Source organism: Pygocentrus nattereri, chromosome 1 (assembly GCF_015220715.1).
Source record: "Pygocentrus nattereri isolate fPygNat1 chromosome 1, fPygNat1.pri, whole genome shotgun sequence".
NCBI classification, from domain to species: Eukaryota; Metazoa; Chordata; class Actinopteri; order Characiformes; family Serrasalmidae; genus Pygocentrus; species Pygocentrus nattereri.
In genome coordinates, this window is record NC_051211.1 from 51,390,242 (window position 1) to 51,404,856 (window position 14,615).

Below are 14,615 nucleotides of genomic sequence, written 5' to 3' on the forward strand. Positions count from 1 at the left end.
AAGCGTCATCAGAAGGAGGTTTCCCTGGTCTGTAAACAGAAAATCTCACTCTCAGGTCTGTTGAGGTACCTCCTGTAGGAGATGAATGGTTAAATTTTTAATTTTGGCTGGGCGTCCCTTTTACTGATCTATGACTTGGCAGCATTAAATCTGTAAGTCTTTAAGTCTGTAGAACAGCTTAATTTGGTTATGGTTCATGAGTTATTTAAACTGGGCAGCAACTATAATAATAATGATGATAAGAAAGATGATGATGATGATGATGATGATAACTTATTAGCCTTTTATTTAAAACAGCAAAGTGCTTCTTTCCCCACTTGATTGTATAAAAACATTTCCAATATAAATTCTACCATCACTGTCCACTGGTATAGTAGTTCTGAAACCTTATGAAGCTCTTGTGCTTCTATGTAATCCATTGAGAATGTGATTGGACACAGATGATGCACTGCAGATGTGTCCTACTGCTTCATGTGACCACCAGGAGCCTTTCGTTAGTCACACAGAAATGGACTGGGACTCTGCCATTGGGACTAATACTGACCATGGGAAACTTCTAAATCCAGTGATATGTGTGCCCCCCCCTCCTTTCCCCTCTGTCTGACCCGACCCTCAGAACTCCTGTGGGACCATGAGCCCAAAGGTCATCGCCGAAGCTCTCAGTGTGACAGACTGTGCGTAGCGGGCGCTCACCCTGAGATGGTGGATACTCCTTCACCCTTCACCTCACAGCATTTTGGCCACTTCACACCGAAATGCCTCTCCGCTCACAGTAAGGGGCTTTATCGTTGCTCACTCTTCATCGTTTTGTTAAACGATGCACTGGAAGGTTCTGTCTGCTCACTGTAGAGGTCCAGTCATTTGCAAAAGTTTGTGCGCCCCTGATGAATTTGCATGTTTTGCTGACTTAAATGAAAATAATGACTCTACAGGGATCTTCAGTTTCTGCAAATTGTAGTGCTTTTGTGCTTATTTGCTGAATTTAACACATTTGATTAAAAAAAAATACATAAAATAACTTTTGCACAGGCCACATTTTTTATGTTTTTAAATATATTCAATGCAGGCTTTGTTTACATCTCAGCAACTGAATTTAGAACTATTGGTGGCATTCCCCTTTATGTTTTGCCTAGTTTAACATGCACATAGGATGATAATCATGGACTTCTGACTACACATCATCTTCCGTGCTCACACTGGATTCGACCTCTCTGTTAGAACCCGCTGTTCACTCGTGTTGCGCTGAGGATGCTTGGCAGGAAGCGAGCTGTAGGACCACCATCCATGCAGAGAACGAGGTGGAGGCTCACAAACTCGCCAATAATTACAAGGTGAATAAATCTTTATTTTATCACAAATAGATATTTTCAGATGTTTTATTTAAGAATTCAAGACAAGCTGAAAATAAAATAATAAGCCATATGTTTACGTTCATTTTTCCAGTTCCCTGCTTCTAGATTTGATCTCCGCTTTTGAAATGTGAAGAATTGCGGGTGTTAATTTGATCACTCCTTCATTGTTGGTGCTGCATAGCTTTTACATTCATTTTAAAATATTATATGGCTCTCATAATCATTCTGCACACATTTATTGAGAGCATCCCACCAGTTATTTGAAGTGTGTGAATTTGCCCAGGACTGACCTATTAGGAATGAACCTGTTCTGGGTTCCAAAGTATGATTCATTATAGGAGTATAATAGGCATATAGGAGCAAACCACCTGTGCTTGTTTGGCAGTTCGGCTTCAGGAAATGGAAGAGCCATGTCACGGAGCGTCCGATTGAGGATAGATCAGACATTGTGAAGGAGTTACATTCAGAGCTGAACTTCATAAAACCACAGAAAGGTCAGCGGACATTCGTCACAGTCTCTCTCGCTCAAGGTGGCTTTCTACCATTCCCTTATTTAAGCTCCAGAAAATCCAGTGCCTTTAAAAACCTATTAACTGGCACTTTCCTTATCTGATACAGTTACCATTTCTCATAAACATGTTCACATATTCAACATACTTCTTCCTGTGTTTGCAGGTTCAGTGGTGAGCATTGGGAATGTGCTTTATGTACTTTTCTTTGGCTGGTGGATTTCTTCAGTTTATGTTCTGGTTGGCTTGTTGATGTTTTGCACCATCATTGGGATTCCGTATGGTATGTAGAAAATACTTCATGTTCTTTTCACTTTGACCTGGTTGCTTTGCCTCATCCAGTGCTTTTTTTTCCCTCTTTGGTCACAGGGAAACTGTGCTGGAAGTTGTCGTGTTACTTATTTTGGCCCTTTGGGAAGGCATTACAAAAGGTAACGTAAAAAGGCTGCATTATTCTGAAAGAGACGACATGTCAGCTGTAACAACCATATAGGAGATTTTACATTCTGTTAAGCACTCGTTTTCACCCATCAATGCATCTATATGTACGGACATTACAATCAGTGTGATTATACACTAAGTGGGCAAAAGTATTAGGACACGTCTTAATCGTTGAATTCAGGTGTTTCATTCTGTCTCATTGCCACAGGTGCGTAAAATCAAGCACCTAGCCATGCAACCTGCAACCTTTACGAACATTTGTGAAAGAATGGGTCACCCTCAGGAGCTCAGTGAATTCGAGTGTGGTACTGTAATAAGATGCCACCATTGCAACAAATCAGTTTGCAAAATTTCTTCCCTCCTAGATATTCCACGATCAACTCTGTGTGTCAGGTGTCAGGTCATGTGAAGTCACAACGCGGGTTGCTGAGTGTTGAGCCACATAGTGCGTAAAAGTCACCAACGCTCTGCTGAACAGTATTTGCAGAGTTCCAAACCTCCTCTGGCATCAACAATAGCACAAAAACAGTGGGCCAAGAGCTTTGTGGAATGGGTTTCCATAGCCGAGCAGCTGCATGCAAGCCTTACGTTACCAAGCGTCAGATGGAGGGATGTAAAGTGGACTCTGAAGCAATGGATACTTATTTGGTAGAATGATGAATCACACTTCTCTATATGTCAGTCTGATTCACAAGTCTGGGTTTGGTGAATGCCAGGAGAACATTATCTGCCAGCTGTAAAGTATGGTGGAGGTGGGATAATGCTATGGGGTTGTTTTTCAGGGGTTGGCCTAGAACCCTTAGTTCCAGTGAAGGGAAATCTTAAAGCTTCAGCAAACCAAGACATTTTGGAAAATTGTATGCTTCTAACTTTGTGGGAACAGTTTGGGGAAGAACCTTTCCTGTTCCAGCATGACTGAGCCCCAGTGCACAAAGCAAGGTTCATAAAGGCATGACTGGGTGAGTTTGGTGTGGAAGAACTTGATTGACTCTTACAGAGCCCTGACCTCAACCCCATCAGACACCTTTGGGATGAACTAGAACAGAGATTGCAAGCCAGGCCCTCTCGTCCAACATCAGTGTCTGACCTCGCACATGCTCTTCTGGATGAATGGACAAAAGAGTGGAAGCTGTTATGGCTGCAAAGGAGGAGCAGTTCCATATTAATGCCTATGCATTTAGAATGGGATGTCATAAAAGCTCCTGTAGGTGTCCTAATGCTTTCGTTCATATAGTGTGTAGTCGTGTTATTGGTGTAGCTCCTAATTTAACGTGACCTGTTTTCTCATGACCTCCTTTTTTTTCCCCCCATTTCACTCCTCAGACTAGCAGTCTGATACGTAGGTGCTGTATTAAATTTCCCAACTGTGAAGTCATTCCAGAAGAGGTGGGTGACAGTCAGTCAACAGAGGTGAAAGAGACCACGCCTCTGCTGCAATCGCCTTCCCCTGTCACTATAGATGTCCCTGCAAGTGCTCCTCCTAGCCAGAAGAGCCGTTACTGGGTACGACTGCATGCGAGGGCAGATTTCTGTTGTCTTCTTCTAGCACAATTGTCATAATGATTGGTGTAGAAAAACGTCCACCTCGGCCCCGCCTTGCCCCAAGTTATCAATTTCACCGAAGATTTCTTACCAGAATCGACCTGTACATAGTGATGGGGCCGGTTCTATGACATTACAGGCAACCTGTATGGTGGGTGCCGTATGGCTGTAAATTTTTATTGGTTGGCACATTATTTCATTTGAATGGTGTTTAATATCATCTACTATTTTTACACACCACATGTCTAAGATATGCCTTCTGATATTTTTCTGATCATCTCTCATCGAGCAAGGACACTCAAGTGCCCCAGAGACCCTCCCTGATAATGTTTCACTCTGAAAAATATGGTGATTTCTGATTCCCATTGGGCTTCATTCACCACCCGTTCTTAAACAGAAATGTCTTCTTAAAACCCACTTACACCATTTTTTTCCCACAAAGATTCTGACATTCACCAGTGTTTTCTTATTTGGAATTTGTTCTTGGCTAAGAACGGAATCTACACAACTTTGTAACCTTTTTGTGAATTTTAGTGTCGTGTAGGCACGTATGTTTGGCTGGTGTTGGGCTACGTTCCTCTGGCTATAGTACACTGCCTGGCCTGTATTCTGTCCTGGATGATGGTCTTCACCATCCCTGTGGCAAAGATGAATGCTAGGATCCTCAGCATTGTCCTCCTTCTGCCTCCTGAGGAGATCCAAATTCGGCCTGTGAAGAAAGTGAGCTCTGCCGATCTTTTGCATTTTGGTTAAAGCTTAACAGTTATAGAGAGCTTGGACATCTGCTGCTGCTATGTGACTGTGTGAAGAAGTATATGTCAGTACATTGGAACTGTTTGTTGAGCCCACTAATCTAAATCTATCTACTCTTTAGCTTCCAGGCTGTGAAACTAGAGTTCTCCTGTGCTGCTACCGTGCCTTTAACTGGTACTACTACAAGTACACTGTAGATGGCATCAATGTCTTTGCTGTCAGTATCCTTTACTGTCAAAGGGATGTCCACCATGGTCATTTTTAGTGGGCAAAAGAACCTTTTGTAGTTTTTTAGTTGGTTTACAAACACTTTTTTTTTATTATTTTGCATCAGCTGTCTAATTGCAGATGGACAGGGTACACTTACTGAGCACTTTATTAGGTACACCTGCCTTGTAGCTACACTCTTTGTCCATTTTATCAGTTCCACCTACCATATAGGAGAACTTTGTAGTTCTGCAGTTAAACACTGTAGTCCATCTGTTTCTTTGTATAATTTTTTATCCCAAATTCACCCTGTTCTTCAGTGGTCAGGACCACCACAGAGCATGTATTTTTATGTTGGTCCACCTTGGAGATGTAAAGTCAGAGATGATAGCTCATCTGCTGCTGCGCAGTTTGTGTTGGTCATCCTCTAGTTCTTCATCAGTGGTCACAGGACGCTGCCCACAGGACGCTGTTGGCTGGATATTTATGGTTGGTGGGCTATTCTCAGTCCAGCAGTGATACTGAGGTGTTTAAAAACTCCAGCAGCACTGCTGTTTCTGATCCACTCAGACCAGCGCAACACACACTAACACACCACCACCATGTCAGTGTTACTGCAGTGCTGAGAATGATCCACCACACAAATAGTACCTGCTCTGTGGGGGTCCTGACCACTGAAGAACAGGGTAAAGAGGTTCAGATGGAGAATCAGGTGGACTACAGTCTGTAACTGTAGAATTACAAGGTGCTCCTATATGGTCAGTGGAGCTGAAGAAATGGACGATGTAGATAAGAAGTAAGTGTACCTAATAAAGTATGTTCTCTATGTTTTTTAAATGCCTGTAAAAGAGAAATGACTAAGTCAGTGTGACTAATAGATAACTGATAATCACTGGTTCAGAGGCTAGATCAGTGTTCTACAAAGAACGTTTTTGAAGATGGTTTCTTGACTTTATAACTGTGGAAGAACCCTTTTTGCCATGTAGAACCATATACAACAAGTTTGCTGTCATTCTGAATAACCATTTTACCATGCAAAGAACCATTTCAGCAGGAAATGATTCTGTGCAGAACTCTTGAGTCTAAATATATATATATTTTTAGTTTATAATTAGTACAGAAACAGAAACTGACTTGTTGTCTCGAAACACGCCTCATGGTTTCAACACATCCTAGAAATTTGGAAATCTATGTGCTAGATTTCCAGTCATTCAAACCTGGAAAGTAAGAAAACTAAAAATAAATAAATAAAGCTTTACGTGTGACCAATAAGGCCAAAGACAGATACCAAAAGCAGAAAGCAGTGATGTCAGTGGGCCAGAGGATTGATCAGTGCTGCTTTACTACAAACCCCATTCCAGAAAAGTTGCAACAGTACGTGGAATGGCAATAAAAAAACAGAACGCAGTGATTAGTAAATCCTTTTTGATCTGTATTAAACTTAAAACGCATTTGATGCTCCTTTTCTGCTTGGGCATGGAGGGATGTCACAATATCTGTCATTTCCATACATAATCTAAAAAGTTAAATCAGATAACCATGCATGTTTCCACTGTGCATTTCAAATTAGCCTGAGCCCAGAGAAGTTGGCGGCGTTTCTGTATGTTGTTGACATACAACTTTCACTGTGCATAGTGCAGTGTTTCCTAGAATTTGTGGATGCAGTGATGGTGATTACTGACAGTAGTTGGGGTCACACATGGTAATATCTATCAGTGCCATCTGAGGGATTGAAGGTTGTGGTTTTTGGCCTGGCAGAGACTGTAGACGGTGAAATACCTAAAATCTTTGAAAAAGCTGAAAAAGTTGCTTTCAAACAGTTGGACTGTTGCTGGTGCATTTTTGATGAATGTGTTGCAGGCATTAGTTTTACGGTGAGCTTATATTACCACAAAGTTGGTAAGATAAAATGTTAAATATCTGGTTTCTGTACTGCTTTTGTTTAAATACAGGTCAAAATGGATCTACAAGTTACTTTTACAAGCTCTTTTTGGAATAGTGTTTGTACTTTTACCTTAATTTATATTTACTCAAGTTGGTGATGGACATGAACACAGAAGTGCTAATACAACACACATCTGAGACGAGCATGAGACTACCTGTAAAAATGTTCCTTGCAAAATCTGTACCTTGAGGTGATCCTGTGATTTGAAATTGAAATCTCACAAGTTCGAGGGGACGCATGACCAGCAAGGACATCGGATTTTTAGCCATGCAAAGAGCGGCACTGAAATCATTCATGTGTGAAGTTGTCCAACCAGTAAATACCTTACTTACAGGCATTTAGTGTAGTATATTTGTAGCACAGAACACTAATTTTAGCAAAGTAGAGTATTAAAATCATTTTTAGCACTATGTATTGGCAAATCCTTGAGCATCTGGTGTTGGAAGAGGCAGAAATAGTGCCTGTGCATCCTGGTTATAAACCTTAGTCCCTTTTCCCCAGATTTGCTGTCTCTGGTCATTTTCACTCTGGTGATTGGCTATGTGGACAGAGACAACTCTCTTATCAGGTCCGAGGTGAAGTTTGCCACGGCTGTGTCCTCCATCATTCCTCTGTCTTACTACATTGGCATGGGCATAGCAAGGTAATATCCAAATCTACAGCATGTCCTCCTAAAGACTTCTCTAAATTCAAGAAATCCATGCATAGCCCGGCCACTTCAGCAAGTCCTTGTTTCTACACTCCTTGTCCATTTTATCAGTGTTATTAGGGCGGCGGATCATTCTCAGCACTGCAATGACACTGACGTGGTGGTGGTGATGTGTTGTGCTGGTCTGAGTGGATCAGACACAGCAGTGCTGCTGGAGTTTTTAAACTCCTCAGTGTCACTGCTGGAGTGAGAACAGTCCACCAACCAAAAACATCCAGCCAACACCGTCCTGTGACCACTGATGAAGGACTAGAGGATGACCAACACAAATTGTGCAGCAGCAGATGAGCTGTCGTCTCTGACTTTACATCTACAAAGTGGCTTGACAAGATACGAGTATCATGAGTGGCCACAGTGTTTAAAACCTCCAGCAACATTGTAGTGTCTGATCCACTCACACTAGCGCAGCACACACTGGACGTGTATGTGATAAAGTGACTGGTCAGTGGATGTCTCTGTGGTCAACTGCGAATAGGTTGCTCTTGTGTTTAACGCTGTCTGTTGCTGGTGTTGACTTTGGTGCTTGTAATTTTTCAGTATCTCAGCTCAGAGTAACTTCGCTGTGGGAGCAGTAGTGAACGCCACGTTCGGTTCCATTACTGAGATGACCTTCTACATCACTGCCCTGCTGCAGGGTCACCGGGCTGGGAGCAAGTGCTATGGAGAGATTGTTAAGGCGGCTCTGACAGGGACCCTGCTGGGCTGCATCCTGTTTGTTCCGGTCAGTGTGCGGATTGATTGTGTTGGAGGTTTTTAACTGTATTTCTGTCATTTTCAGTAACACAGACTGAGAATGTAAAGAAGGATTCCAACCTTTTTGGAACCTGATCTCTTTTCTGTATCCATAACATGTGGTCAGTTACCACATAATTATTTTAAGATGTTTCCCTTCAACCTTTAAAAAAAGCTGGTTCTTCAAGGGTTCTTTAGTAATCTTTAGAACCATGAGTCCTGTTTAGGACCATTTGATGCATGGTGATATAGTATTTACGATTGATGGAGAAGGTGTTGTTTATGGTTCTGTAAAGGGCTTTTTTGATAATGGTTCTTGACATAACTAGAGGAGAACCCTTTTAGTGCTATATAGCACCATATACATCACAAGGAATGGTTCTGTTTAGAACTGTGAGCTCTATTTGGAACCATTTTCTGCTTAAATGGTTCTTTGCATGGTGAAACAGTTCTTTAGATTGATGGAGAAGGTTTTGTAGATGATGCTATGTAGCACCAAAATGGGTTCTTCTGTTATGATGTCAGGAACCATCTTTTCCACCACGTTCTTCACTTCACAATTGCAGTCACTCAAGCATGAAGTGGTTCTATGTAGGACTCTCTAGGTTCTAAATGGAACCATTCCCTTTACTAAAGAACCCTTGAACCGTCTTTTTTAAGGGCTTACAGTTAACACGGGAACAGAAAATAAGCTGTTTTCTCAAATCACATCTCAGGATTCCCACATGTCCTGGAAAATTTGGAAATCTACTGTATGTGGTAGATTTCCAGTCATGCAGAACACCTGGAAAGTAAAAGAGCTATGAATGTCCTGAAATTGTTAAGCCAGTGAGATGGGACATATCAACTAATGCTGCTAATGGCTAGTTTGAGTGTTCATTCATACATGTTTTTACTACAGTTCCAGCCATGCGAGCTGATTGGTTGAGAACTGCTCTAACCGTGCTAATATTTTGACATAACATCACAGGTTTCTCACAAACACTGTATCACTCTGCTAAGACGCCGTTGCTAAGCAACGAGTTTGACAGCTGTAGGAGACGCTCAAGACATCTGAACATTTTTACTTTGCCACAAACAGCAAACGGACACTTTTAAGATCACATTTGACCGACAGCTGATTTGGTCCGACTCTGAAGGCGAGACGACACTAAATTCCCAAACTGTCGTCACCACTGAGCAGCTTTTCAGTCAGCAGCTGTGACAGAAGAACAGCTGAACCACCTGGAATCAGCCAGAAATGAACCCAACACAATTCGCCAGACGTGGAGTCTGATCTTCAGAGTCGGACCGAATCAGACTGAGCCGTAAAACTGACCCAATAAAAACAGGAAAGCTGCTCAGTGGAGACGACAGTTTGGGAATTTAGTGTAAGGAGCTGGAGAACGAACTGCCGGCTGAGCAGCGAGTGGGCGGAGCTCGTTACTCTGACGTAGCAGCGAGCTGCTCGTTAAGGAGCTGTAATTAGGAGGAAGGAACTGAACATTAAAACATATTAAACGCCGCGTTCACGGCCAGTTTATTCATTTCTTACTGTATTTATTTAACTGTTGTATTAAAGTGTGTGTGTGTGTGTGTGTGTGTGTGTATGTGTGTATATATATATATATATATATATATATATATATATATATATATATATATATATAAAAAATAAACATCATGCCTGTGATGTTTACTCTCCTTCGGCTCGTGCCCTCAACCAAATCACAGCCGTGATGTTTTCGTGATAACTCACTCCCTGTCATGTTCTATTGTTTAAGTTTTGCATATGAACAAATACGCTGATGCTGTTTTGCAACACCCGATAGAGCGAGGCTACATTTACGCGCTCCGGCTTCTTGTCTAGTATAATATTCACTTGTAATGTTTTAGTAGAACTTGTGATCAAATGATTAGTTGAGGACTGTTTTGAGAGAGAGTCAGTGTTTTTGTGTATTAAGTCAGTAAGGGGTCTTTAGGGGCTGCACCAACATTAATGTTAAGATTGACATCCTGACACTTCTAATGACAACTGCCTATTGACCTTATGATACAGATATGGCATATTGAGATTAGGTTCAGCAATGCTGCAGTATTGCTTTAATGATTTCCCCTTTGAATCATCCTCATCTCACTCGTGGTCATGTAAGCTAAGCCTGTCTTACAGGGTCTCTGCATGGTCATTGGGGGTTTCAAGCACCGAGAGCAGAGATTCAACAGCAGATCGGCTGGGGTCAGCTCTGCCTTGCTCTTCATTTCAGTGGGAGGTGAGGAAACCATCCAAATGATTATCTATACAGTTATTGAAGCAGACAGCAAATATATATATATATATATATATATATATATATATATATATATATATATATATATATATATATATATATATATATATATATATATATAAAATATGTGTGGGTATGTGACTTCCAACCATGTTACATGTCTTTATGTATGAATGTTATGCACACAAGTTGAAAAAGAAGGTCCTTCTCTATGTTTGGCTCTCAAAGGCAAAATCAGCATTATACTGATTAAACATATGATGATGACATTGAGAGTTGTGTCCTTCACCAAGTTTAGACAGAGGTGGGTTTTTGTTTTTTTTTTAAACATGCCTTTTCAGTGCACTCATCAGATTCATTTGCTAGGGGAAGGGATCCATCTCACACCTCACGTTTCTTCCACACATTGTGTGCAATTACATATTTCCACCAGAGAGGTCTCTAAATCCCCAAATCCTATGTAGTGTAGCTTCAAACTTGGGTCAGGTGAGGTATGAAGCTGAGTTTGGTTTATCTTTTTTTTTCTTCTGCTGTGTGTGGGATTACAGGTGTGTTTGCTCCTACGCTCTTCTCTAAAGCCTATGGGAACCTGATGTGTGAAGGCTGTAATAATCCCTCTGGGAACAGCAGTGGGCCGTTTTACTGCACAGATTGCCACTATGACCTGGTGAGTAGTTGGATCTCTGAAGCCATTAAGTGCAGTAAAAAAATAAGAGTAAAATATTTCTGGAGAATCTGACCACAAATGTGGTTTCCTCTTGCAGAGTGAGAACAACCACTCCCTGTATCTGAGTCACATTGAGTAAGTGTATATATCCATTTTTCACTCATAGATATTTTAGTAATGAAAATACGTGTGGTCATTTTCAATCTGTGGTAATATTACAGGCCTCTGGTGTATACAGTCTCTGTCCTTCTGCCTGCTGCCTATCTCATTGGCCTGGTCTTCACGCTCAAGACTCACTCGCACATCTACGACATCCACGTCAGTGATTGCCATGGCCATGGTGTGTATCTACAAGAGAGCGCTGTTTTTACAGTGTTTTCTGTTGGGATGTACAGATGGGGAATTGATGCTGATGTCTAGTATTTTATGTTGACACACCTGCTGATGCCAATACATAAATATGTATAAAATATAGAAGTTGATATCGACCTGAATTAGATTAGAGAAATTTAGCTCAGTAGCCCAACATGACCTACACTATATTTCCAAAAGTATTCGCTCGTCTGTCTTCAGGCGCATATGAACTTGAGTGACATCCTACTCTTAATTCATAAGGGTTAATATGATGTCGGCCCACCCTTTGCAGCTGTAACAGCTTCAATTCTTCTGGGAAGGCTTTCCACAAGGGTCAGGAGTGTGTTTATGGGAATTTTTGACCATTCGTCCAGAAGCGCATTTGTGAGGTCAGACACTGATGTTGGACGAGAAGGCGTGGCTCACAGTCTCCGCTCTAATTCAGCCCAAAGGTGTTCTATTGGGTTGAGGTCAGTTCTTCCACACCAAACTCGCTCATCCATGTCTTTATGGACCTGCTTTGTGCACTGGTGCGCAGTCATGTTGGAACAGGAAGGGGCTGTCCCCAAACTGTTCCCACAGAGTTGGGAGCATGACATTGTTCAAAATCTCTTGGTGCTGAAGCTTTGAGTTCCTTTCACTGGAACTAAGGGGCCGAGCCCAACTCCTGAAAAACACCCCCTCACCGTAATCCCCCCTCCACCAAACTTTACACTTGGCACAATGCAGTCAGACAAGTGCCGTTCTCCTGGCAACCGCCAAACCCAGACTCGTCCATCGGATTGCCAGACGGAGAAGTGATTGGTCACTCCAGAGAACACGTCTCCACTGCTCTAGAGTCCAGTGGCAGCTCTTTACACCGCTGCATTCGACGCTTTGCATTGCGCTTGGTGATGTAAGGCTTGGATGCAGCTGCTCGGCCATGGAAACCCATTCCATGAAGCTCTCTACGCTGTTCTTGAGCTGATCTGAAGGCCACATGAAGTTTGGTGGTCTGTGGTGATTGACTCTGCAGGAAGTTGGTGACCTCTGTGCACTATGCGCCTCAGCATCCGCTCTGTCATTTTACATGGCCGACGACTTCGTGGCTGAGTTGCTGTCGTTCCAAATCACTTCCACTTTGTTATAATACCACTGCCAGCTGACTGTGGAATATTTAGTAGTGAGGAAATTTCCTGGCTGGACTTGTTGCACAGGTGGCGTCCGATCACGGTACCATGCTGGAATTCACTGAGCTCCTGAGAGCGACCCATTCTTTCACTAATGTTTGTAGAAGCCGTCTGCAGGCCTAGGGGCTCGGCTTTATACACCTGTGGCCATGGAAGTGATTGGAACACCTGAATTCAATGATTTGGAATACTTTTGGCAGTATAGTGTAAGTCAGGCATGTCCAACTGGTGACCTTCCAAAGTGCTGCTGAGATCAGTGTTTACCCTCATCGAACACTGAATTCAGTTCATGAAGGCTTTGCTCGTTGGTTGATGAGCTGAATCATGTGTGCTTAATGAGGCAGTGAGCTGAAGTCTGCTATGTTTTGGCATGAGGACTGGAGCCTGACACATGTGACCTAAGTGCTCTATTCTCTGCTCTTATGGAATCCAGTAAGACCGTCATCAAATGTTTGAAATGTCCGTCAAATCTAAACACCTGCCAGAATCATTCTAATGTCATTATGCATCCCTAGTTTTGGATTGGTGCCTCCAGGGCAGCAGGCTGTACCCTTCAAGGCAAACTTCAGCTGTCTTGTTCCTCTTATTTACAGCCCTATGCAAATATTTAAACACTCCTGGTCAAATTATATTCTGTTGACTTTCTAAATGAAAACAAATAAACACATCCCCTAAAGGGGACAAACTTAAATGCGGCATTGTTTCTAATTTCTATGTATTTTCCGAGTTGGTGGAACAAAATAAAACGTGGCCTGTGAAAAGTTCACATTTTATATTTTATGTTTTATTTTTCCTCAATGTGTCAAAGTTAGCAAATAAACAGGAAAATGTGCAGACGTGTTCTCTGCAGAGAATGTGTTTAACTTCTGTTCATCAAAATAAATGAACAAATATATATAATTTGACTGGTGGTGTCCAAACCTTTACATACAACTGTAACTGTTGGATTCAATTATTCGTGCTGATTTCAAGGCGTGTTTAAATCGGCGCACAGCTAGCTGATGATGTGTGTTTTATTTATTTGGTTTTTTTTTTCTGCTCATGTAATTTATTCTGTTACTGTATTTCTGTTGATAGAGGCTAGTCAACATAATCCAGTGGTGCATTGGTCCAGATGGAGGGCTTTGGTGGTCCTGATCGTGGCCACTCTACTGACAGCAGCCTGCGCAGACCTCACAACAGAGCACATCAAACCCATCATCTCTCACTCCAGTGTCTCACAGGTCCACCTGCCACCTTTATTCACATCTACATAAGAAACAGCCAGGGACGCCCCGATATGGGAATTATGAACTGATGCTGATACCTGATATTTTTCTTCTACATGCCTGCAGATGCTGATACATACACATTTATAGAGACTACATCCACCTGGATTAGCATTACAGAGAAATGTAGCCCTATAGAGTCACAAGTGCAGTAAAATGGATAGAATGCAGGTATTTAGGTGCAGAATCCCAGCCAGACCAATAAGCACATCACATATCTATGTAAAATAATGTTCAACAACGTTTTATACTCTGCTAACTTATTTAAAGCTCAGTGAACTCTATTGTAATGCAACCAAGTTTATACAGTGTATTCAGTCATGTACAGAGGTTTGGGCGACCCTAGTCAAATTACATGTTTAGTTGATTTTGGCAGTGAAAAATAATCAACTTAATGCAGTTATTGTTTATTTGCTAGATTTAACATATTAAGAAAAATACGACATACATGTTAATGGACATCACTTTTTTTTTTCTGTTTTTGTTTTTTTTCCTCCATATGTTCAACTCAGCAAATGACAGACAGACAGACAGACAGACAGACAGACAGACAGACAGACAGACATTGTCATTACTCAGTACAACTACATGGCAACGAAATGCAGTTAGCATCTACCAGAACTACAAAAAGACACTGTGCAATAAATAGGCATAGTGCAACATTACAGTATATAGAATAAATTACTATTATAGATATGCA

The 14,615-nt window shown here is 41.7% G+C and overlaps 1 protein-coding gene across 1 annotated transcript in view; it reads left to right on the plus strand.

Moving 5' to 3' along the window:
• The window catches only part of cax1 (cation/H+ exchanger protein 1), a 1,125,587-nt gene that overhangs the window by 1,109,173 nt on the left and 1,799 nt on the right, over nucleotides 1–14,615 (plus strand). Inside the window, exons 4-18 of the mRNA XM_037539619.1 lie at nucleotides 617–772; nucleotides 1,219–1,331; nucleotides 1,738–1,846; nucleotides 2,028–2,144; nucleotides 2,231–2,292; nucleotides 3,626–3,805; nucleotides 4,379–4,564; nucleotides 4,719–4,818; nucleotides 7,251–7,392; nucleotides 7,996–8,179; nucleotides 10,340–10,439; nucleotides 11,006–11,124; nucleotides 11,222–11,259; nucleotides 11,346–11,464; nucleotides 13,725–13,870. Coding sequence (XP_037395516.1) covers nucleotides 617–772; nucleotides 1,219–1,331; nucleotides 1,738–1,846; nucleotides 2,028–2,144; nucleotides 2,231–2,292; nucleotides 3,626–3,805; nucleotides 4,379–4,564; nucleotides 4,719–4,818; nucleotides 7,251–7,392; nucleotides 7,996–8,179; nucleotides 10,340–10,439; nucleotides 11,006–11,124; nucleotides 11,222–11,259; nucleotides 11,346–11,464; nucleotides 13,725–13,870 — 1,871 coding nt within the window. The remainder of the gene's footprint in view (nucleotides 1–616; nucleotides 773–1,218; nucleotides 1,332–1,737; nucleotides 1,847–2,027; nucleotides 2,145–2,230; nucleotides 2,293–3,625; nucleotides 3,806–4,378; nucleotides 4,565–4,718; nucleotides 4,819–7,250; nucleotides 7,393–7,995; nucleotides 8,180–10,339; nucleotides 10,440–11,005; nucleotides 11,125–11,221; nucleotides 11,260–11,345; nucleotides 11,465–13,724; nucleotides 13,871–14,615) is intronic.